The sequence below is a fragment of the Cephus cinctus genome, unplaced genomic scaffold, assembly GCF_000341935.2.
Source record: "Cephus cinctus unplaced genomic scaffold, Ccin1 Ccin1_scaffold0921, whole genome shotgun sequence".
NCBI classification, from domain to species: domain Eukaryota; kingdom Metazoa; phylum Arthropoda; class Insecta; order Hymenoptera; family Cephidae; genus Cephus; species Cephus cinctus.
Genome location: NW_014333493.1, coordinates 219870 through 241903, shown reverse-complemented (window position 1 = coordinate 241903; position 22034 = coordinate 219870). Strand labels below are relative to the sequence as shown.

General features: G+C 38.8%; 3 protein-coding genes across 11 annotated transcripts; 1 reads left to right on the top strand and 2 right to left on the bottom strand.

Annotated features, from left to right (window-relative positions):
* Positions 1-54: 54 nt before the first annotated feature.
* On the bottom strand, positions 55-10992 carry LOC112494872. Of its 9 annotated transcripts, XM_025088415.1 has the most exons (7): positions 10443-10987; positions 7768-8147; positions 3331-3437; positions 1143-3191; positions 688-719; positions 399-513; positions 55-267 (listed from the first exon to the last, which is right to left on the bottom strand). In XM_025088415.1, the coding sequence occupies exons 4-7, from the start codon at positions 1294-1296 to the stop codon at positions 95-97; spliced, it is 474 nt and encodes a 157-aa protein (XP_024944183.1). In that variant the 5' UTR covers positions 1297-3191; positions 3331-3437; positions 7768-8147; positions 10443-10987; the 3' UTR covers positions 55-94. The 9 variants fall into 9 exon arrangements, 4 of the variants coding, with proteins under 4 accessions (XP_024944183.1, XP_024944182.1, XP_024944181.1 ...); XM_025088414.1 differs by having other exon boundaries at positions 1143-3437; positions 10443-10992; XM_025088413.1 differs by lacking the exon at positions 10443-10987 and adding an exon at positions 7529-7680 and having other exon boundaries at positions 1143-3437; positions 7768-8232.
* Positions 10993-14012: 3020 nt separating this feature from the next.
* LOC107271192 (pre-mRNA-splicing factor ATP-dependent RNA helicase PRP16) lies at positions 14013-20526 on the bottom strand. The gene is made up of 7 exons (XM_015746883.2): positions 19853-20526; positions 19541-19773; positions 19171-19454; positions 18280-19031; positions 16199-17111; positions 15194-15869; positions 14013-15115 (listed from the first exon to the last, which is right to left on the bottom strand). Exons 1-7 carry the CDS (start codon positions 20345-20347, stop codon positions 15034-15036), a joined length of 3435 nt encoding a protein of 1144 aa, XP_015602369.1. The 5' UTR covers positions 20348-20526; the 3' UTR covers positions 14013-15033.
* On the top strand, positions 17110-18278 carry LOC107271193. The gene is made up of 2 exons (XM_015746885.2): positions 17110-17543; positions 17631-18278. Exons 1-2 carry the CDS (start codon positions 17234-17236, stop codon positions 18029-18031), a joined length of 711 nt encoding a protein of 236 aa, XP_015602371.1. The 5' UTR covers positions 17110-17233; the 3' UTR covers positions 18032-18278.
* Positions 20527-22034: the final 1508 nt, after the last annotated feature.

Sequence of the window (22034 nt, the reverse complement as noted above, 5' to 3'; positions counted from 1 at the left end):
GGTCACGCAGTTATTCGAACGAATGTCTCGCGACGACCCGCACTCAAATTTTAAACGAGCCCTCGTAACGTCGCTTATCCGTTTCTGTGAAAATTCATTTTTCCATCGATCTTTCGATTTTTTCTCCCTCGTTTACTTTTTCTTGCTGGGCTTTTGGTTTTTTGCTTTCCTCTTGTACCGCAAACGTCACTGGAGTCATTTCAATTTTTTTGCCCCAACACTTGTCACGCTCGTTGACATCTATTTGAAAATATCGACGATTTTCGGCTACAATAGAAAGAGAAAAAATGAGAGCACGAATCTACGGCAGAATTGGTATCCACTGACTGAAGGGATTGGATTTTTTATATATATATTTTTTTTAAAAGTATACTTCATAACAGCCACTAGACTCTTCCACTTAATTTCCATGTCAATCTCTGTATGTGAAATTAAACAGCTGCCGGTGGATAAATTTTCGTAAAAATTTTCAAATCCACGTAGAGACGAGCGCCTGGGTGTTTTTGGAAATACCTGCGAAACAGCAAATTAGTTAAGTAGCGAGACAAGAATAATTCTTATCAGATAGCAAGGACACGCGAGCCACTCGTCAAAGACCGCACCCCCGTTTGAATTCGTTTGTAAAATTTTAGAGACGTTTCGCCACGTTGCATGAGGTTCCATCCTTAAAAAAAAAAGCACCCTTACCAGTTCACAGGGTGTACTCGGTCCAGTCCAGCCTAAAAAAACAATTGTTAGCTAATTCAGTTAAATATGGCGGATCAGACGGGTAAATCCGGATTGAAATTTTTAGACCGAATAAATCGTTTCCCTTATCGAGAATACACGTAGCGACTTCTTTTTGCAGGGGCGTGTCGCGCCGATTTAATACCCAAGCAGCCGCTACCCATCTACCCCCTAGAGATACCTGGTGGGCATCCGCGAGGAATTTCAGCCGGCAGATAATTTATCGCGTCCGAAAGATCCATTACCCCTTGGCTCGCGATCCACAGATTTTATCAAAGGGATTCTTATTCTTCTTTTTTTTCATCCACTATCTTTGCTCTGTGTCAGTCTTACATGTTTGCTACTCCTGGTTACTGATTTTATATACCTGTAGGATAGGATATACCCGGGCACCCTTAAAGAAAATTCTCCTTTACCTACCAGACAACCCCTGGCTGGATCACGAAATGCCGGCCGTTCAACCCCTGAACGTAAGTCTGACACGCTCTTGCCTTTACTCCTTGCGTTACTTTCTCTTCTATTGGCCTTTTCGTTTTTTTTTGTTGGTTTCTCATCAGGGTCGATATGCATATTTATTTCTCGATCCTCCTTAGGGTGGCAAGTCTGGCGGTCACGCAACGTGCCATTATACTTATAAAAATTTTAATCAGCCACCCTCGATCCCTCTCGATGAATATCTGAAAAGTAAATCAGACTAAAGAAATGATTCTTCATATTTCTAAGGTAAATTCGCATCTGCTTGGTAAGACGTATAAAGTATTGCTGAAGATTACAGAAACGTATTGCTAACCCATCTGACTGCGAAAGGTACAAGGAATCTCCAAATGGAAACATTATCGAGGAATTCGCTGAGACAGGAGAGCACAAATTATTCAAAGTAAAACAAAGTCAGTCCGAAGTCATTAAAACGTCCACGGTATCACCGTGAGATATCGCTGAGTTCACTCGTTTCGAAAGTTTGCACAAGAATAAATGCTCGATGGAAAATGTAAGCAGAAAAGGAAATTCAATAAGTCGATATAAATACGTCAGGGCTGATTTCCATGTATTATAAAGAACTCCTCCAAGCTTTTTCCAGCTTTTACGAAACTTTACCTAATGCATCAATTGAATACTCGAGTTTACTTGTGGAAGGTCCAAGCGCCTTTAAAAGCTTACCGGTAAATACAAACGTAGGAAATTTATGAAAAATATCAATAATACACTAGACTCTGCTATCCATGCTGATAATATTTAAACAGTACATTTTCCTCTTAAATATTATTCTCAGCCACAGCCGGAAATACAATTTCAACCCCCAAAGCTCCAGAATACTCTAATTCATTTTCCACCCTCATAAGCAAGTACTGTACGAGTCTCGTTTACTCCAGATGCACCGGGTAACGTCGGTTAATGAAAAAAATTGTATAACCAAGAGAAATTTTTGATCTGGGCTTGAAGCTAGAAACAGGGTTGTTGATTAATTTGAAAATCATCCCCTTTCAGGCACTTTGACCAGGCAAGGAGTTACCAACTGTTACAACCTTGTAGTTTGCATGCGACATCTCGAAAGACTTTTGCCAAACGTATTCGCTTGGCAAACAGGATGAAAGGGTAGCAACCCTCTCGAAAGCTCTCAGCGAAACCACGCGTCAAGAAACTCACTTTCACCAACCCGATGGAAGGGATTAAAGTGCAGGCAGGTCGCGTGCTGTTTTTCGTTGGTAATTCGACCGGTGCTTTGGGGTAGGTTAGGTTGGGTTGGGTTAGAGTGCAGCGGCCTAGAAAGGGATAGGGGTTGATAGGTGGGTGGAAGCTGCAAGCTAATCAGCTGGGAATTCGGCTGAGGGATGGTTGGAGGCTGTACAGAAGTGAGGTAGTCATGTCAGAAGAGTGTGCGGGGGTAGGAAAGAAAGACAACCACCACCCATGCCCATCCTTAACAGTGTAAAGAGACTAAGGGTAGAAAACACCAGTGGACAAGTACCTTCCTTAATTAATGGCACGAAAGTACCCGAGCTCTCACGAACTGCCACTCGGCTAAACGAAAGTGTTGGCCCACCGACCCTCCTAGTCAGCTGTTAATTGAATAATTCCGCAAATAGGAATTCAACATGGACGAATCGTTATCAGCCCTGGGATAACCTCATTATCTGATTACGCGTTGAGTAAACTTTGATCTCTGTATCCTCTAATTTCGTTTCACTAATTCTCATCCCTAACTTCACTTTCGACTAACGTCACGTTGTTCGATACTGTTTTCACGCCTTCGAATGTCCCACGATGTGGGGTATGGCCTTCGTGTATTTCGTTAATTGAATTTTCTTGACGGCCATTTCTTTTGAGTTCTGCATCCAAAGCATGCCTCGGAACCCAGATAAAAGCGTGCTTGCCCGGGTGCGCGGTATCCTGAGTTCTTCAGACCGGCCAGAAATGAAATTGTCTCCTGACAAATTTATTTTCTCGAAGACGTCGAGTAAAAAGTTCTGTAAAGGAATGAAAGAGGAAACATTAAGCATATATAGATATATTATCCATACCCTGTGATCTTTGCATCGGGTACATTCATTCGATAGACTCGACTCATAAATATTTGACTTTCTTTATATTTTTCTCTTTTTTTACCTTCTCTTGGTCCATTTCTCTTTTTAAAGAAAATTCAAGGTCTTCCGTATATCGCTCATCTCGTATCCTTCAAAACTCTGCGATCCCTTCCAAAATGAACGTATGACCTGTCAATGAAAATATCAAAGGTTAAAATATACAACGTTACTAACCATAAGACATATACTTTCTCGATCAATAATCTTATACATATATTTACCTAAAAAATTTTTTTTTTAATTTCTCTTCTTTATATACCAAGATAATTCTCTTTTCCCGATTGCAAGAAAACTTCTATTTTAATACTTCCCGCGGGAGTACGTTATCCTTTAATTATTCGACTCGGCTTATCAATTAGATTACTACAGTTTTATAGTGCGAAGCATAGCAGGACTATCTTATTATTTATGGTCTCCTTAGAAATTCCTTTGACGCAATGTCATTCAATCGTCTCGCTGTCATTTGTCGAATATTCGTTAATGCCACAGTGTCTATGGGAGATATTCGGTATAACCTATACTAGGGGATATGAATTTAATTGTTCTTTCTAAAGGTATACAATTTATAGGAAAAGTCACACTCCATAGTATTAGATGCCACTTATGCATTGCTTATTATTATTATAAATAAGTAACACGGCGAATATACTCGGTGAACGAATAGAAGAGACAGTCCAATGAAAGTATGTGAATTTATATATAAAAATATATACACCTGAGTGCATTGCAAATTTTTATTCCTAAGGTCGATATCGATTGCAGTGCAATCATTTGATTTGACAAAAGAGACACACGGTATTACGTCAAACGGGAATGGTTTAGCGTAACGACGATCTTCGAGTTCGACAATCTATCTAAATACGCGGTACGAGTGAAACCAAAGATGTTACGAACAAAGTGTGCAAGAGCGTCATGCGTGCTGATGCGTGAGCCCCACATTTTTTGTACGGGGTTCAAAATTTTTTTTTTAGTCCTTAAGGTGAATTCACATATCATAAAGAATTAAGAGAGACACAGGATATCTATGATCCCACTGTAATTATTGTATATTCTTATTATTATTGCCACATTGTTATTATTAGCAATTCTCACGAGGATCGAAAAAAAAAAAAAATTAGCTTTTTTTTTGCAATATCTAAAGATCGAAGTCAAACTTCTTTTTTGTTGCGTTCGCAAAAATTTTTAATCAACATACACTTTTTCTGGTTCTATGATTACTTCTGTCGCGCTCACAGTGCACAGTGCTGGTTCACAACGGAGCGAAACACGTGGCGCCTATGGCGGCGGCGTGAGACACGCGAAAGCACAATAAACGCAAAGTTTATCGTAACTAATGAAACTTTCTTTGAGGATTGCAGAGGCTTGCGTGGTTCCTTGCGGAATTTTCTCATATTGGATCTCGCCAGCTCTGTTCGGCCATTTACCGGAAGTTTAACGGTAGTGAGAGAACCGAGCAAGGGAGGATGTAACGATAACAAAAAGAATGGTAACTCTGTTCACAATGCCAAGACGTGTCCCAGGGGTCTCGAAGGAGTCACTGGTTTATTAAAGAAGCCAAAGCCATGGGCAACAATTGCGAATTTCTTGGCTGGCTCGAGAACCTCGTTTCGCAATCTTGGCTTATCTTGCACTTTGCATTTTTAATGAATCCCCGTGCACGGGGAAACGAAACCGGATATTGGATAATTGAGTGAAAAATATCCGCCGACGCGATACTCGTTCTTTCTTAGCTTTGGAGTAAAAATTAAAAATGAAAATTTTGTTTGGCAATATTTTATTAGACGTTAAATTAGGTATCTTTTTTTTTTATCCAAGTGAGAATCTTATTAAAGCTCATCGACAATTATCAGAGGGATGATTGATGTCGATTATAATATATTACGAGAATTTAATCGGGATAATATCAGATATTTTGCTACTACTATGCAGGATCTTTCTTTTCATTTACAATTTTCATAAACAGTCCCACTACTTCCCGATAGGATCCCCAGACTAAATTACACAAAGTGTCAAACGACAAATTTGAGTTTCATCGGAATAAGTATTTGGAAAAAATATTAACTGCGAGTGAAAATTTTATCTTAGTACACAAAAACATCGATGGCAAATCAATTTAATCGCTGCTGGTTCACAATCAGGATAATCGCCGAGATTAATAAGATAGTCTTCTACGTAAGAATCCTTATCGATCCAAGTTATCCTATCTAGCTTTGATAACGAATCAATTTATTCATACGTAAAAGCCTCGCGCGGCATTTCTTGCTTTAGACTGTTGGGAATACCTTAATTAATTATTCAATTTTCACGCGATTAGGTCTCATCGAGATACCCAACATTTATTATTTACATATCATGTATGATAAGAAAGCGTGAAATCTGAAAGAAATTAATTTTCAAAAAGTTTATTTGACATTTTCAGCTGATAATAATATTTTGTTTCCTGCATGTGATTAGCTACTCAATGAAAAGGCTAATAAGAGAAGATCGTATCTACAAAAATAAAGTGTGATTAGATAAGAAAAATAACATGTACCTAAAGTCAATCTTTAATCCAGAAACCAGTTAGCTTTGATAGCTTGGATTCCATCAATACATTATATAGTCATTAAATTCTCTTCAATTCTCATTGTATCGCAATACGTGCGATTTCAAAGCAACAATCGTATCTTCACTATTAATGAATTTTCATTGATTACAATTAAAAGTGCGTCTGTTATCGTATAAAGTATTTTAACGTTAATAGGATATACATTGTGTTTTAAAATGCCGTGACGTACTAGTAAAGTATTTGATATTATGACTAAGAGAATATATATATATATATATATATATATATATTATATAGACTTAACCCATTCAGCCTCAGCGATTTCAAAGGGACACAATTTCGTATTTTTTATTTTCTTTCTAATAATTTCCATCTAACTTCTTTACTAAGTAAAATTAATAAATTTTTTGCAATTTCGCAATTTCTATTCAATTAACCAAATTACGTCTCTTTCAAATTCAACGTACCAGAGTCCGACGGGGTTAAGTGTATAAATATAAGTTTAAGTATACATATATATATATGAGCAATACGCCATGCTGAAAACGATACATATCAAGAATCGCCTGTAAGGGTAACGCGGGTGTGGTAGGGTAGCATCTTAAGCAAAAATAGGATTTAAGTGAAGAAAAGGAAATAGGATGAAAAAAAAGATAAAAAAAGAAAAAATTCTAATAAGACTCAATGGGGCTTGAAGGATAAAAAATAATGGGTATATTATACAAAAAAAATATACATATATAAGAAGGGTACATCCTCAAGAAACGACTATGACAACCGACGAATTAGTTGCCGGTAAAATCGTAGACGGAGGATGACGACTTGACAAACCCTTAACACCGAAAGGTGTTTCCTCGCAATAAAACTTTGAACTTAATTAACCCAGCACACTCGATTCGCACCGAAGAGCCGTAGCCAAAGGGGCGCGACACGTAAAATCGACCGGCGTATCCGCCGCAAATGGGACCGCAGCAGCCATTTAATTTTTTTTCTTCCCCGGAAATGAAGATCATAGCCAAACTTTTTTTTTCGTATCGTAAACCCTTCACCCCCTTTCCCTTTATATTTTTCTGCTTTACGTTATTCTCGTGCAGCATCCGTATCTTTACGCTTTGCTTTGTATATTTTTCTCAATTTTTCTTCCCTTCACTTAGTTCTTCTTTTTTACCTTTCTTTTTACAGGCAACAACTGTTTACAACATGGCTACCATACCACGTCTTGCTTTTATCCGCTAGATGGCAGGCGCACTCGCTTCGTATTCGTTGCAATCGTAAATTTACATTCTTACGGGCATCGAAATGCATCCCCTGCTAGATTGTACACGGTTTTCATAAATAGTACGACCTATCTCTTGGGGTAGCTACACGGGGGGATGTTAGGGTAATATTTGTTAGCGCGTAAAACACTTGGCAAACCTTCATCATTCCCCATGCAAATTCTATTCCCACGTATGATCGATATATAACTCAAACGTTTTGTCCAGGTTCAATTTTATTTGCTCTGGATGCTTTTTAAGCGCGCTCCCGTCCAATCCTTGCGATTTGATCGATCAGTACCGCCGCGCGAGGAAGGGAACCTGAAATCGCACTGTAACCTTTTGCGGAATAAATGGAAGCGCCGTGGAACGCGAAACGATCGCGAAAATATTTCAGTCTGAGAATAGTCCTTTACGTTTTGCTCCATTATCAGGAAGAAGCTTGCCAGAAGCGATGCCTCGGATGAAAATACAATTGTAAACATATTTCGCGCCTTGGCCGCCACTGCTCCTTAGAATTTGTTTTTTATTCACTTTTTATCCCCATTTTGTTTCACTCCGTCGTAACCTACAGACAGAGAATGCCGTTACACGGTTTCTTGTAATAAGGAAGGCGTACATTTGAGAACAGTTAAGATTTTTCTTTTTTTTTTACCTTTTTTCTTTTCATCTGCCTCCAGATACGTAAAATAGTCGTGGACGAGAAAATGGCGCTGGTTCCACTAGCAATGATATCAGGTTTGTTATCGTCGTTGCATAAGACAGAGTCCAGGGATTTGTTTCCAGCCTGTCGAGTGTATGTCCCACTGCAAGATAAAGGACCGTCCACATTGTTCTAGGTTAAAATTCAAATTTTACCTCACTTGTAAATTCGAGCGACATGGATCGCTACTGTGTATCTGGGCTTTTTTATCTTTGACGACAACGCAGGTCGTTACGAGTCTCGTCATTTCGTAGCTAATGAAAAAACGAGTGTAGGGATATCTCATACGAACAATGAGCCATGGTTCGCTTCCAATGTTCGTCCTTCATTTTCTAAAATAAAAATTCAAAAACGTATTAGTACGTAGAATGGAAAACGGTTTTTTTTTTTTCATTGTCGACAGAAAAAAATAAGAATTGACCCAATTCTGTTTTCCTCGTATACGGTCTCCCTATTCACAATTTTACGAGCACGACAGAGTCCAGGTATAATATTGCAAAAGGACAAAAAAAAATAAACCAAGAAAATATACGTCAAGTCCGAACTTACTTAGCCGAGTAGCTTGATTAGAGTCTCGCTAACTTTAGCTGGGAATGAGATAATGAAAATGGAGAAACTTGCACAAGGGATAATTCATTCTTGTTAATTGTAACAGCGTGAGTCGTAGCGTTGCGCATCGATCCGTCTACGTTGGCGGCGCTAGTGTCGCGAGATTCCTTAAAGCCGCGAAAGTTCAAAAGCGACGAAACGAAGTGAGACAAGGACAAAGAAGAAAAGTCAAGAAACCTCATAATAAAACTATACATCAATATCTATAATTGTCACGTTGAAAGATTGTCATTTAATAAATGCAAAGAAAATTCAAGCAATTTTCCAGTAACCGTATGTAACGTAGGTCCATTAAAAATTACTACCGGAATTATTCGATCATACCTAATACAGCATCTATACGCAGCTTGTTAACAATTCAAATTTCAATAAACGTTCAGCAACGAATATATATATATATATATATATATATATATATATATATATTGTATTATACATAGATATATTATTATATCGTATAGACATGAAAAGCATCGACTGCCCTGAGTACCTTTTTTCCTTTACAATCTACACACAGAAAGCAGCGGACATGGTATTAGCTCGCGCAAAAACCTTCATCCCGCAAACGATACGCATATGCAATGTTGAGGATGCAAACGAATTTATTAGCTCGCAAATTTACTAATTTAAATTTAAACCGAGCGCGTCGAGAGTGCTCGCACACTGTCAAGGACGAGCCCCGGCTGCATCCAATTAAACGTCGGCGCTCTTGCGTGGTCGAGACTGCATTAGACGAGAAAACGAATACGAGGGAACACGAATGAGAGTAACGCGTCAAAAATATCAAAATTACCACGTTATATCTTCGGGTAAAATTAACAATTTATGAAATTACATTTGGAAACGTCCCGAGGGCAATTCAAAAACCACCACGATTAGCCAACATAATTAGCTTTGCCGAATTGAAAATAGGGAGGTTGTGAGACGGTCCTTTGTCTTTTGGTAAGAGAGGGATTAAAGTGCGTAGATCTTTAGGGAAAATGAGATGGCGGAGGAGAGGGGGAAATCTCGAAAATCAAATTTCATAAAGTTCCATGCGGTTACGGTCAAGAATAACTTTTCAAATGCCCTTTACATATATATGTATATACACATAATTTTTCTCGTTCGCATATAGGGGGGTGACTTTATTTTTTAGCGCGCCGCATTTCTCGTCGTTTAGCATTAGAATCGTATCAAACTAATATAAAAGTGCAAAAAGGATGAGGAAAAGAGAAAATATAAATGAAAAACGAATACATATCATTAGCTATTACACGAAACGCAGCATAGTCTCTAATGATACGGAATAACAATAATAATAATAGTAATTAACGATATTGATAATTTATTATACATTTACCGATATATATATATATATGCATATATTATATACCGTATAAATTGATATTGTATATATATATATATATATTATATATACATGCATACAAATATAAGTTTTACTAAAAATTATATATTGTATATTACATAAAGCAAGCGTGAGAATCGATGAGTTGCTGGCATGTGTCCAGTAAAATTAATGAGTGATATATGAGTGAGTGCGAATGCCTGTTGTGTGTGATTCAACGTATACGCGTGCGTGGATATGAATGAAAAAGAAAAGAAATGAATGAACGAATGGGTATCGAGAATTTCGAAATAAAATGAGACATATCAACAAAGATACAGACAGTATTTTAAAGAATAAAAGTACGTAGGCGTAGGCAGAATTTGCCGGGAGAATAATGAAAGTGACGTTATCCGTTACGTTAAAGCAAAAGTTTTACGTGTGAAGTCTTTTGAAGCATTTAGAATTAGATTCTCGTGACGTGAATAAGTGTATTGACGAGTGATATGTAGAAACGGCGAAAAGGAAAAAAGATGGATGACAAGAGAATGGGTGAAATCAAATGAGAACTGCAAGTCCTTCGATACGTATGGATTCTGCACGTAAATCAACAACACCGAGAACACTCCGGAGTCAGGATTGATTATTATACATGTATTAGACAATTTATTATTTTTATAAATAGTCTTACCTTGTTAGACCTTTGTGCGTGTGTCTCTACCCGTTGTAATGTCCCAGAGAAAACCTAAAGATAACCTTAATAGACACTTACTTAACCTACGTACGGAATCGCTTTCGAACTTTCTAACTTCAAAACGTCATTCAAATACGACGTGTCTTTTTGAATGAAGCTTCTATTCCCCTAATACGTTTCGAACTTTAAATCGTAGCTGTATGAAACCACGTTAGATCTGACGATTGTTTAACTGCATATATTGTCGCGCGTAATAATTCTGATCAGCGTTATATAGAGCTTGAGTGCGCATGCGCGCGTGCTCTTGTTCATGTCAGCGAATAATTCAAAAGTTACATATTCTAGAAGACGATTCTATTCATACATGAATAATTGCAATCAGCCATACATAGGTCGAGTACGGCAATAAAAGAAAGAACGAACGAATAATGATTTATTCGTTCCGTATTCTTTAAGAAATATCGAAAAGGATTATTGGAGAGACGAAGAGAACTACGGTGAATTGAGCTACGAAGGACGGTAAAATGTTATCTGATTCGTATCGGATGCCAATTCTCAAAGTGATGTTATGTAACAAAAAGCAATAATTCCCATTTACGTTTTAAAACAATGGAACACGTGCGACTGATAGTTTATAGTGACGGAGTATGAAAACAATGTCAATGGCGTCCGCCATCTTTCTCAATATTTCCCTTTTGTTCTTTCGTCATTCTAAACTGCCCAGGAACGATATTCTGCTGATTACGTAAACTGTACACTGTCATCCTTTTTTTTTGTTATAACGTCGCGACACAAAGAAACCGTCAGAAATAATGTCACTGACTTGCGTAGTACTTACGCATGCGCATTAGAATAAAAAAGGGAAGGACAACAAAATCGTCCACTGCCGCATGGAATTTATGCAGCCTATTCGAGTCACCGCTCTGCAGTCAGAATTTATCATAATAAATTAATCTTATTAACATTAATACGTCACGCTCGCGTACCTGTAAATCGTTAATTCGCTAGCGTGCACGCAACGATCGTATACCTACGAAAGGTACGTCATGTGGCGGGAAATTTAAATTCGAACTAATGAAACGACACGAAAACGATTATTCAATTCTATAAAATCCACATCCCATGATTTATATCTCACTTAATACTCGACTGTTTACAACAATGAAATCCTTTTATCTGTAATACAAGATTTACAATCTCACCTATGTCGTATCGTCCTGTTACCTAGTAATATCTGACGTCTCCAATTATACGTTTATACTGTGTATCCCTCTAATTTCTCTTAAAGCATAGGCGTAACAAAGGAATTATTGCAAAACCTGCCAGAAGGAACGTTCTCACGTGGATCTGCGAACAGGAATTTTCATCGTTCGCAAAGATTACGTTGCGACGTGTATAATTCGCAAGACGCAACGCTTACGATAGGATTGACTATACGAGCTATATAAGATCGATTAAATAATATAATAATAATAATGCGAATTAAGAATAGTCAATCAATCGTTTATCGTGCACCAGCGTAGAAGCGACTCGGCGATTCGCTATCCGCTCTTATCGCGCCGATCATATTGTGCGGGCATATTGTTGGTTGGCGAAGTTTACGATTTATTATTAATTATTAAATCTTTTTGTATGTTTATATGCAGTTGAATGATGTATCATCGATGTTGTCGAGTTATCTGATTGTAATACGAACCTCGTTAGTGAAAACACGTCGCTTTTAAATTATCCTGTAATTTCGTAAGCTAATTAAATGAAATTGTACAAAATTCATTGAGTATATTAGTGGATATCATAAGAGAGAATCAATATAGCGACATATTGTATATTTATTTTATTACTTTTTTTTTACCCCATTACACCTTAAACCAACGATAAAAACAGTCGCCATTATGATTCTCTCACAAATCGACAGTACGTCATAAATGCGTATAATTATTGTCGAACCTTCCTCTTTCCTTTTGTCCAATTTACTCCTGGCTATACTCCTAGTATAGATAAAATGTCAACCCGATAATTTCCAATTATTGTTATCCTCAGGCACGTACCAAGAATCTCCTCGTGGAAACGTCTCCTATCTGTATTAGCGGTACCGCCATTACTCCTTATTAAGTCCATTGGGATTAGAGAAAAGGTACATGATAATAGCAATAACAGAGAGCCTCGTTACCCGTAGTCTCTGAGTCACAATCTAAATGCATGATTTCATAAATTGTTTATTGGAATTGGAATCAACCGATCTTACTTCCTTTTGTGTAAAAGCGAGAGAGACAATATTTTTTTCTATCACAGAATAGCCGTATGAGCTTAAGAGAAAACGAATTGATGGATTAGAGTTGTTTCATCCCACTGGGAATCTTTATACCGTTTTCAGACTCTTACCGCGTTGTGGGTAAACTCTTTTCGTCTGGGGACTAGTCTCGGTATAATTCCAAAAAAAACCTTATTCTCCTCCTGGAGTATGCGAGGGTGGGTATTATATTGTGTTCATACTGCATCAAATTCGATTGAACGTCAATTCGTGAAAGGTGCGCATGCGTCTACCTTTGCGTTCCTTCGAATTTTCCAAGAACCACAACAGCTAGAGTCCCTCTAGTAAGAGTCCGGCCAACACCCGGAAGGGACGCCATATTAAGGGCTTGCTTGGCGCCACCATGACATTGCGCGCGGATTTTCAAACTATCAATCTTTACCATCAAGAGACTCGGTCGAGTCTCGCGCCAAGTACAGGCAACCCGCCGTACAGGGCTTAACACTACCCACCCTAGAAAATGCGAATCTCTCCCATATACGTATTCACACACACCATTCTATTCCGGAAAGAGCCTATAATATGGCGGAGCCAATCACTAACAAGCCTCACCGTTGGCCGGACTCTTACTAGAGGGACTCTAACACCAGCCTCTTGACAGTGTCACCTGACGAAAATTTTTATAACTGAAAACACAAGCACGGATCATACTGATAATTTAAAACCAGAATTGATTAGGCTCGTGATAGAGATGAGTAGGGAGATGCACAAGGCTACGGTTTTAGGCGATACCAAAATCATGGAGCTAAATCGTAACGGCGAGTCTGGAAGTAAGATGTTGTTATCATCGCCACCATCGACAATGCGAATCCCGTCGTAACCGAGGTAAACGTGAACACGAACGCGTAGCTTGGCGGGCAGAGGTTCTCCGCTACTCACCGCTGGTTCCCAAAGCAACCCTTACAACGAAACCGGGAAATATAGAACTTCTCAAGAACTATTGAAAAGGCGTGTTGTTGAAACATTTTTAAGACATTTTTAAGAAAGTGCCAACTTGACAGCCATGTAGCACCTCAATTTCTACTAAATATTGGATCTTGATTTACTTTCAAAATTTATTCAAATTATAAAATTGAGGCTAAATAAAAATCTCGCAGAATATACGGAGTAGATAAAAATTGAATTGAAATTGTAGAATATCGAAAATAAATTACGTTCAAATTGAAATATTCATAAATTAGGTGTTTGGAACATTAAAATAATTATTTAAATCAACAAAGTAAAATATTAACGTTTAGAAATCGGAAATTCTGGCCAAGCATATTTAAAAGTACTGGAAGTTGCCCAAAATTGTGTGTGCGTAAATTCGTCGCGCAGGGCTCGGCGAGTGGGGGAAGCGCTCGAGGCAGGGCCCGGACTCGGAGCGTTTATTCTTCCTCGAGCCGGTCTCCTATACTGGTCTGTTGGAAACATCCCTCATATCCATTTCCAGCCTTCTTCTATTTCTATATTTATTTCTTTTTTACTTCCTTATTTCTTTATATTTCATTCTTTACTTTCTGATTTATCTCTTTCCTAAAGTCCTATAAAGTCCTATCTGTGCTTGTGTTCTTGGGTCGGCTTCACTTGGGGTAGGTGCGAGTACTATTGAGCACCTGCTAGTTTAGACGAGGTCCGCCGCCGGCAGCGGACGCGGTCCCATACGTCTAACCCACTGAGCTTGCTCGGTGGGAAAGGATGGAGGTTATAGCGTTGAATATCGTCTCTCGGGACGTCCTGGCGGTGCTCGTCCACGGAAATGGGCGAAGAGCGGCCCATTTCGCTCCCTTATACTTCCTACTTTTCCCACTTTTTCCAGTGTTCTCTTTTCTACTCACTCTGCTCGCGATTGCATTTGAGATACCATTACGATTTTCTCACTCCTGCAGTGATATAGTATTGCTGTAGTTCGTGTAGAAGATATTGCCAAAGATTGTCTAGCGAAATCATCGTAATTTAGGCTTCTTTATCCTAAAGTTTTCAATCGTTCACTGTACATAGTCCTCGGTGATTATCAATATTAATCAGCATTTTAGTGATCATTCATATCTTTTACATCAGGGTATGGATAACATATTTCATATCAAATGTAAATAGTCAAATTACTTTCACAAGTGTGTACAATATTTATTATCAATATTCTGATATATGTTACATAACGGTCTTGTATGTATATACAGATAAAGTTTAAATCAAATGTAGATACATTCTTGTCAGTATGCCATAATTTCACAAAAGACAAGTAAAAAAAAAACAGATTAACGGAAAAGAAACAATAATTTTGTCAAAAATATATTTTTACAAGCCCAAACGACCAGGAGTCTTTCTATAAGGAGCAGGCGTACCCGGTTCCCTAGATCCAGGAGTCAGGATTTCTTTTCTGTAACAAAAGAAATTATATTTGTATTAATCTCATCCACATTCATGTTTAAATCCATCATAACTAAACTCCACTTACTTTCTAACTGAGGCTTGTTCCCTCTCTAACTGTTCTTGAGCCCTAGCACGCATCTCCTCTTCCGCTTCCTTCATCTGCCCTTCCATCTCATGAAGATGCTGCATGGCCTGTTTTCTTTTAGCTCGACCACTACGTCCAGTCTCTTTTACACTGAAGAACATTGGTCCTAATTCAGCTAACCAGTGACCATCAACAGCGGTAACACACTGCATGTACTCTTTGGCAGTCATCACCAGCTCGTGGTAGACTACGTAGTCTGGTGTGAAACCCATGCCAAAAAGAGCACTAGTGGGATGAAGATGGCAGGGCATCCCGGTTCTGCAATTCACGTATTCCCCTATTCCCTTGAGACGAGCTGCTTGATGAAAGTACGCAGAGCAGATACATTTCCTGACGACATCCCAATCAGTACCGCAACTGACCACCTCCATTTTTTGTTGCTTCAATATTTCCTCAAGCTGCTGACGCACCTCTCGTACTTTCCGCATTGCTTTTGCGTGGATGAAATGATCATTGCACCAGGAACTAGAATAACCATTTGATTTCCACTGATTGTAGACGTTCAAAAATGTCAGATGATCCGATTCAGGAACTTGAAATTTCTCGCGGGCAGAATCAGAGTCCTCTTCACGACCTTTTGGACGATAAAATATTGACGGAACTGATAGCATTGATACTGAAATCAAATAAAATAATTCATTACACCCTATTGTACCTTCTATCAAAGATAAGAATAGTTTTTAGAAAAGCATTAGTAAATAGAATAGTAGTCATTCAATTTTTCATTCATTAAGCTAAATGAGCAATGAGCACAACACATACGTGGCACCAATGGAATTCTGATAAGAGAATAGAGCTATCATTGTGATAAAGTTCGAAGATTAATATCAAGTTCCCGATAGTACAGTCATGTACACTTCGGCACATTACTTTCTAATATCAGATATCTGTTTGGACTACAATTCTTTCTTTTATCAGTAACAAAGAAACTATGGCTAAGTTTACCTATGATAAGAATATCTGCTGTACAACCCAGCTGCGATGCGACTATCAACATTTGACACTGTGGTGGATCAAGAGGAAACTCAGCCATCTGACGTCCCAACGGAGTGAGCCGTCCCGTGTGATCCAAAGCACCAAGTATCCACAGTTGATAAAGAGAATTCAATATATTATCTTGAGGCGGGGGATCCATAAAGTGAAAGGCAAGTAAATCTTGGACACCCAACGATTTTAACAAGAGGACAGTATTGGCAAGATTAGTACGTTGAATTTCCGGAACTCCCGTAGGCAGAAGTTCATCCAAATATTGTCTTCTAGTATATAACCGATAACAATGTCCAGGTCCAGTTCTTCCAGCTCTGCCAGCTCTTTGATCAGCATTGGCTCTGGACACTGGATAAACCTGTAGAGCATCCATACCAATTCTAGGATTGTAGACCTTGAGTTTGCAGTATCCCGAATCCACCACGAATACAATTCCGTCTACAGTCAACGAAGTCTCAGCAATATTCGTAGCTACCACGCATTTTCGTAAACCACCTTCCGAACGTTGAAAGATCTTTGCCTGGAGGTCTGACGGAAGCTGGGAGTAAATAGGTAAGATTGATAGAGGTGGTGCCGAATCGATTTCAGCTAATCTTTCCTTCAACGCTTCACAGGTGACTTCGATGTCCTCTTGACCTGGCATAAAAACGAGTACGTCTCCACTTCGTGGTTGCAGATGAATCTGCAAGACCTGCTTAACTGCAGCATCTACATAATCCTCGACAGGATTCTTTGCGTGAAGTATCTCCACCGGAAAGGTTCTTCCTGGTATCTCAAATGTTGCAGCATTACCAAAGAATGCTGAAAACTTGCTGGAGTCCATAGTAGCTGAGGTCACGATGAGTTTGAGATCATGCCGCCGTGCGACAACCTGTGACATTAAAGAGTTTGATATACTGATAAGATAAACGTAAATCGCGAATTGACTGACAGGTAGTAGATTGACTAATGACAATCTACGATGTTGACCAGATAAAAATTAGGACGTAATGGATGCGTCGTATTCACTGGCAGTGTGCTTGGAAGCTTCATCGAAGGCTCATGGCTGCGTGGCTCTTTAAGTCGCAACAGTTGCTCGCCAGAAGTAATAGCGACAATGGAAAAGGATTTGCTACCACGAGACTCTTTGCCCTACGTCAATCGAGATGGTTTAATCAGGACGAATCTAATTTATTCAAAAATGTCTTAGATTCGGGTTACATACTAGAATTACGTATTCCAAAGAATACGGACACTCGTAACGTGGACAAGGATGCTGCGGAAACCTTGGAATACGGCATTGTCCTTTGGATCGATAAACCAGGTGAGTTTAATGGAACAATTTCGCAGTGTAGTACTCTATTATTATTGATGATCGTAAAGTTAAAGCGTTTCATCCGCTCCTTCATAGATGGCGAAGACAAGGAGGCAATGGTCGTGTACCTTGATCCCCAGAGTGACAAGTCCAAGAAGAAAGATCGTGAAATTAAGTACATTTCACTCCATCAATTCTGGTCAAGCGGCATTGAGATAAGGATTAACAACATGGGCGACCGAGAAAAGAAGCCTAATAGCCCTGAGGAAATTGTCGATCAGGTAAATCGTGCCTTGCGTGGATCTTCCAAATGGCACGACAGTAAAGCATTTGTATACTGGTGCCGTTATGGCAGTCCTCCTACAACCGTTCAGGAAAATAGCAGAAGACGACAATTGAGCGACGCAGCCATCCGGTGGGGAAGCATCTCTGCCAGTGCTGGTGCTCTATTCTACACGTCAAGACGTCAACGCAGACATTCCGAACGATCTGGCTAAAATTATTGAAAAACGATTATTCGTAATTTGTCGCTAGGAGAGAATTAAATTATTTACCTTGTTACCATGTTATGAGATACGTTACCATAACTTACTATATGCAGTATTTTATTATAGTATTTAACGTAGTCGTTAGATTTTTCTCATACATCATAGACAACATTTTTACTGTTTATCTCTTGTGAGAGATTACTTTTTACTTCTAAGAATATGATTTATTGGTATCAATAAATAAGATTCACTCTTACCTCGCGTAGTAATCCAAATAATACATCCGTCGATAAGGAACGTTCGTGAGCCTCGTCCATGATGACTACACTGTATCTGTCCAAGTCACCTTCGCGTAAGCTTTCTCTCAATAAAATACCATCCGTCATGTATTTGATGACGGTTTCCTTCGAAGTACAATCCTCAAAACGTATTGCGTAACCGACTTTATCCCCAAGTGCAGTAGCCATTTCATCAGACACTCTTTTAGCTACCGACATGGCAGCAACTCTTCTTGGCTGCGTGCAGCCGATAATACCGTAACAACTGTATCCGTCTTCGTGAAGATATTGCGTTAACTGAGTTGTTTTACCACTGCCAGTTTCACCCACGATAACGACAACACTATTTTCACGAATAACGTTCAGCAATTCTTGCCTGACGGCGAACACGGGAAGACTTCTTCTCTGTTGCTGAATCGAACGCTGTCTTGCTTCACCAGATATTTCACCAGCCCCAATATGACGTGCGTACTTCTGTCCTGCTTTGAAGTCCGTTTCCTGACCTTGCTGATCGCCGTCCTCACCTTTCTGTCCGTCCTTACGTACTCCCATGATATTTCCTATGTGGGTTCCTGCCAGTTCCCAATGTTTACGCTGCGCTCGACGTCGTTCTTTCTGTTCTCGATATGCGCGTACCAGTGCGGAACCTTTTCTTGCTACTAAAGCCATGTCTGATCCGGGATCTCGCACTGGTACTACTGGTTCTGGCTGCTTCGTGAACACGATTCGACCTAATTAACTCCATATCATTACTGTATCAAGGTATATTTTAGATGGTAATACTATTTCTAGGCTTTCGCTGTGTTATATTATTCAGCGAATGATGATAGTTGAAGTTAAGGTACAATTTAATATGTAAATATAACTTACCATCTAAGAATGGAGGAACCACGTTATGTACTAAGAGATGAACCCTCGCCTCGCCCTCGTCATCAGGATCGTCATCGTGGTCGAGAGAACTGACCACTCCTGATGTCAACATTCTGTTTCGTTCCCATAGTTCATTGTCTTTGTTTATTTGTCGTTGTTGTGCGGAGACGCGACGCTCTCTTCTTGCTTCTAGTTCCATTTCCTTCTTACGTGTATACTCTTCAGATACGTCATTAAATTGACGGTTTTCACCATCATCCAATGCATACCATTCTCTATCGAGTCTATAATAAAATATTGTTAAAGTTAATGGGATATTATTGATTATTAACTATACAGCTGCATATGAATAATGTAAAAAATTATTTACCTTTGCTGTTCCTCCTCCCAAAGCTCCTTCTGCTCTCCATCCAACATAGGTGTTGCACCTGAAGCTTTACGCTCTTTGACCCACGAGTTAAATTTGTACGATGGTGTAAATTCGCTTCGTGCACTGTCTCTGGGATCTCTATTATTGTACAATTTTGGAGTTGGATGATCCCAACTTGATCTCCTAGGCTCTTCATCTTCATCGTCATCCCAGTTACTCCGAGAGGTAGGATCCTTAAATCCAAATGAAAATATATATATGAAACTGTATATTTCATAAAACAGAAATAAGGTTATATGTTCAATAAAATACCCTTGTTCTAAATTTTGGAGTTTGAGGTTCATCCTTAAATCTAAGAGGAGTTTGTCTTGAACTATCTCTACTGCGACTTCTTTCATGATGCCAATCCCAGTCCCTTCTTCTATCGTAATCATAGTCTCGATCTCGATCTCTATGACGATCTCTATATTCTTGGTCACGGGCATCTAATCTCTGCCGTTTTAATCTTGATTCTAGTCTTCGTTGAGCTTCTGAATTGACTCCTCCAGTGTGCGTTGGAGTTTCTTCTTCATACGAACGATACCTTCTATCCTTAGACTCTGACTTGGAAGAACTTGTTGCAGCCTTAGATCCACTAGGTTCTTGAGAATTTTCACGTCTTTTACGCTCAGCGAGTTTATCGAGACCAAAAATTGAAGTCTGTGGCTTTTTGAACGTATGGTCAGACGTTTTTTTACGAATAATTAGTCCACCAGCCTCATTGTTGTTAGAACCTTGCAACTGATATAAGTCAGCGTCCTCAGACATTCTCGTTTATTCTGAATAAAATGTTGACCTATCTTTTTAAGAAAAATAACACTCTATATGTGTACTATTTATAAATGTTTACTAATCAATTACAGAATTCGGCAACGTATAATAACATAAACCTAAACACAATAGTTGTCACCAAAGATGAGCTGGGAGATGTACAACGCTACGGTTTTCGGCGATACCAAAATCATGCCGCTAAATCGCTCATCAGATATTGCTTAAATATGTATTTATGCTTAATTCGATGAACTGCCTCGTTGTAAGGGTTGCTCTGAGCAAAGATGAGCAGGGAGATGTACAACACTCCGGTTTTCGGTGGTACCAAAATCATGCCGGTAAATCGTAGCGGCAAGTTCGGGAGTAGGATTCTGTGATCATCGCCTCCGTCGACAATGCAAATCCCGTCGTAGTCGAGCTAAACGTGAACACGAACGCGTAGCTTTGCGGGCAGAGGTTCTCCGCTACTCACCGCTGGTTCCCAAAGCAACTCTTAGAACGAGACCGGGAAATATACAACTTCTCAAGAGTTATTGAAAAAGCTTATTGTTGAAATATTTTTAAGACATTTTTAAGAAAGTGCCAACTTGACACCCGTGTAGCACCTCAATTTTTACTAAATATTATTGGATCTTGATTTACTTTCAAAATTTATTCAAAATATAAAATTGAAGCTAAATAAAAATCTCGCAGAATATACGGAGTAGATAAAATTTGAATTGAAATTGTAGAATATCGAAAATAAATTACATAGAAATTGTGATATTAATAAATTAAGTGTTCTTAACATTAAGATAATTAATTAAATCAATAAAGTAAAATATTAACACTCAGAAATCGGAAATTCAGGCCAAGCATATTTAGAAATTACTGGAAGTTGCCCAAAATTGAATGCGCGCAAATTCGTCGTGAAAGGACTCTGGGAGTGGGAGATGGCAGAGAGTGGGGGTGAGCGCTGGAGACAGCGCCCGGTCTCCGAGCGCTCATTCTTCCTCGAGCCGGTCTCTTATACTGGTCTCTTGGAATCATTAGTCTTATTCATTTTCAACATTCTTCTCTTTCTATATTCACTTCTTCTTTACATTCATATTTCTTTATCTGTCATTCTTCACTTTCTGATTTATCTCTTTCACTCACGGAAATGGGCGAGGAGGGGCCCATTTCGCTCCCTTATACTTCCTAGTTTTCCCACTGTTCTCTTTTCTCGGTCCTCCAGAATAATCTGGTCTTCGTGCATATGCTTTACGCATCTTCTTCGCCCCTTCATCCCTCAGTCATTACAATCTTTCTTCTTCACTCTTTCTTTTTAACAATCTTCCTCTTTTCCCCTTCAACAACATCTTCCCTGTCTGCTGCCACCAAACGTTTCTACTCAATTTTCGAATCTCCTATTCCTTACTCCATAATGTCTCCATCACTATCTTCGTAATATATCCTTAAAAACTAAGTTTTTGAAATGTATTTTGGAAAAAGGAAAGTCCGAAGTGGTAGCGCATGTAACATACCACACGTGTATTATATTGCAGTGACGTATTTTAATATATCTTTAATGGCATTGATATTACTAAACTTTCGCGGACTATATATGTACATCTGTACTTTGTATACTATATCATTATTGCGTTTGTCCAATAAACTATCTTTAAACAATTATACACGTTGATATTCTTTTGTCCTATGCGAA

Bases quoted from the DNA above. Each gene is read 5' to 3' on its own strand.
- LOC112494872 (XM_025088414.1), bottom strand. From the start codon at position 1,296: ATGCATATCGACCCTGATGAGAAACCAACAAAAAAAAACGAAAAGGCC. The intron at 720-1,142 runs GTAAAGGAGAAT...TTGTTTTTTTAG, and splicing joins AGCCAGGGGTTGTCTGGTAG to GCTGGACTGGACCGAGTACA. The intron at 514-687 runs GTAAGGGTGCTT...GCTGTTTCGCAG, and splicing joins CGAGTACACCCTGTGAACTG to GTATTTCCAAAAACACCCAG.
- LOC107271193 (XM_015746885.2), top strand. From the start codon at position 17,234: ATGCGTCGTATTCACTGGCAGTGTGCTTGGAAGCTTCATCGAAGGCTC. The intron at 17,544-17,630 runs GTGAGTTTAATG...GCTCCTTCATAG, and splicing joins CCTTTGGATCGATAAACCAG to ATGGCGAAGACAAGGAGGCA.
- LOC107271192 (XM_015746883.2), bottom strand. From the start codon at position 20,347: ATGTCTGAGGACGCTGACTTATATCAGTTGCAAGGTTCTAACAACAAT. The intron at 19,774-19,852 runs GTATTTTATTGA...TTTGGATTTAAG, and splicing joins CTCCAAAATTTAGAACAAGG to GATCCTACCTCTCGGAGTAA. The intron at 19,455-19,540 runs GTAAATAATTTT...ATTTTATTATAG, and splicing joins TGGGAGGAGGAACAGCAAAG to ACTCGATAGAGAATGGTATG.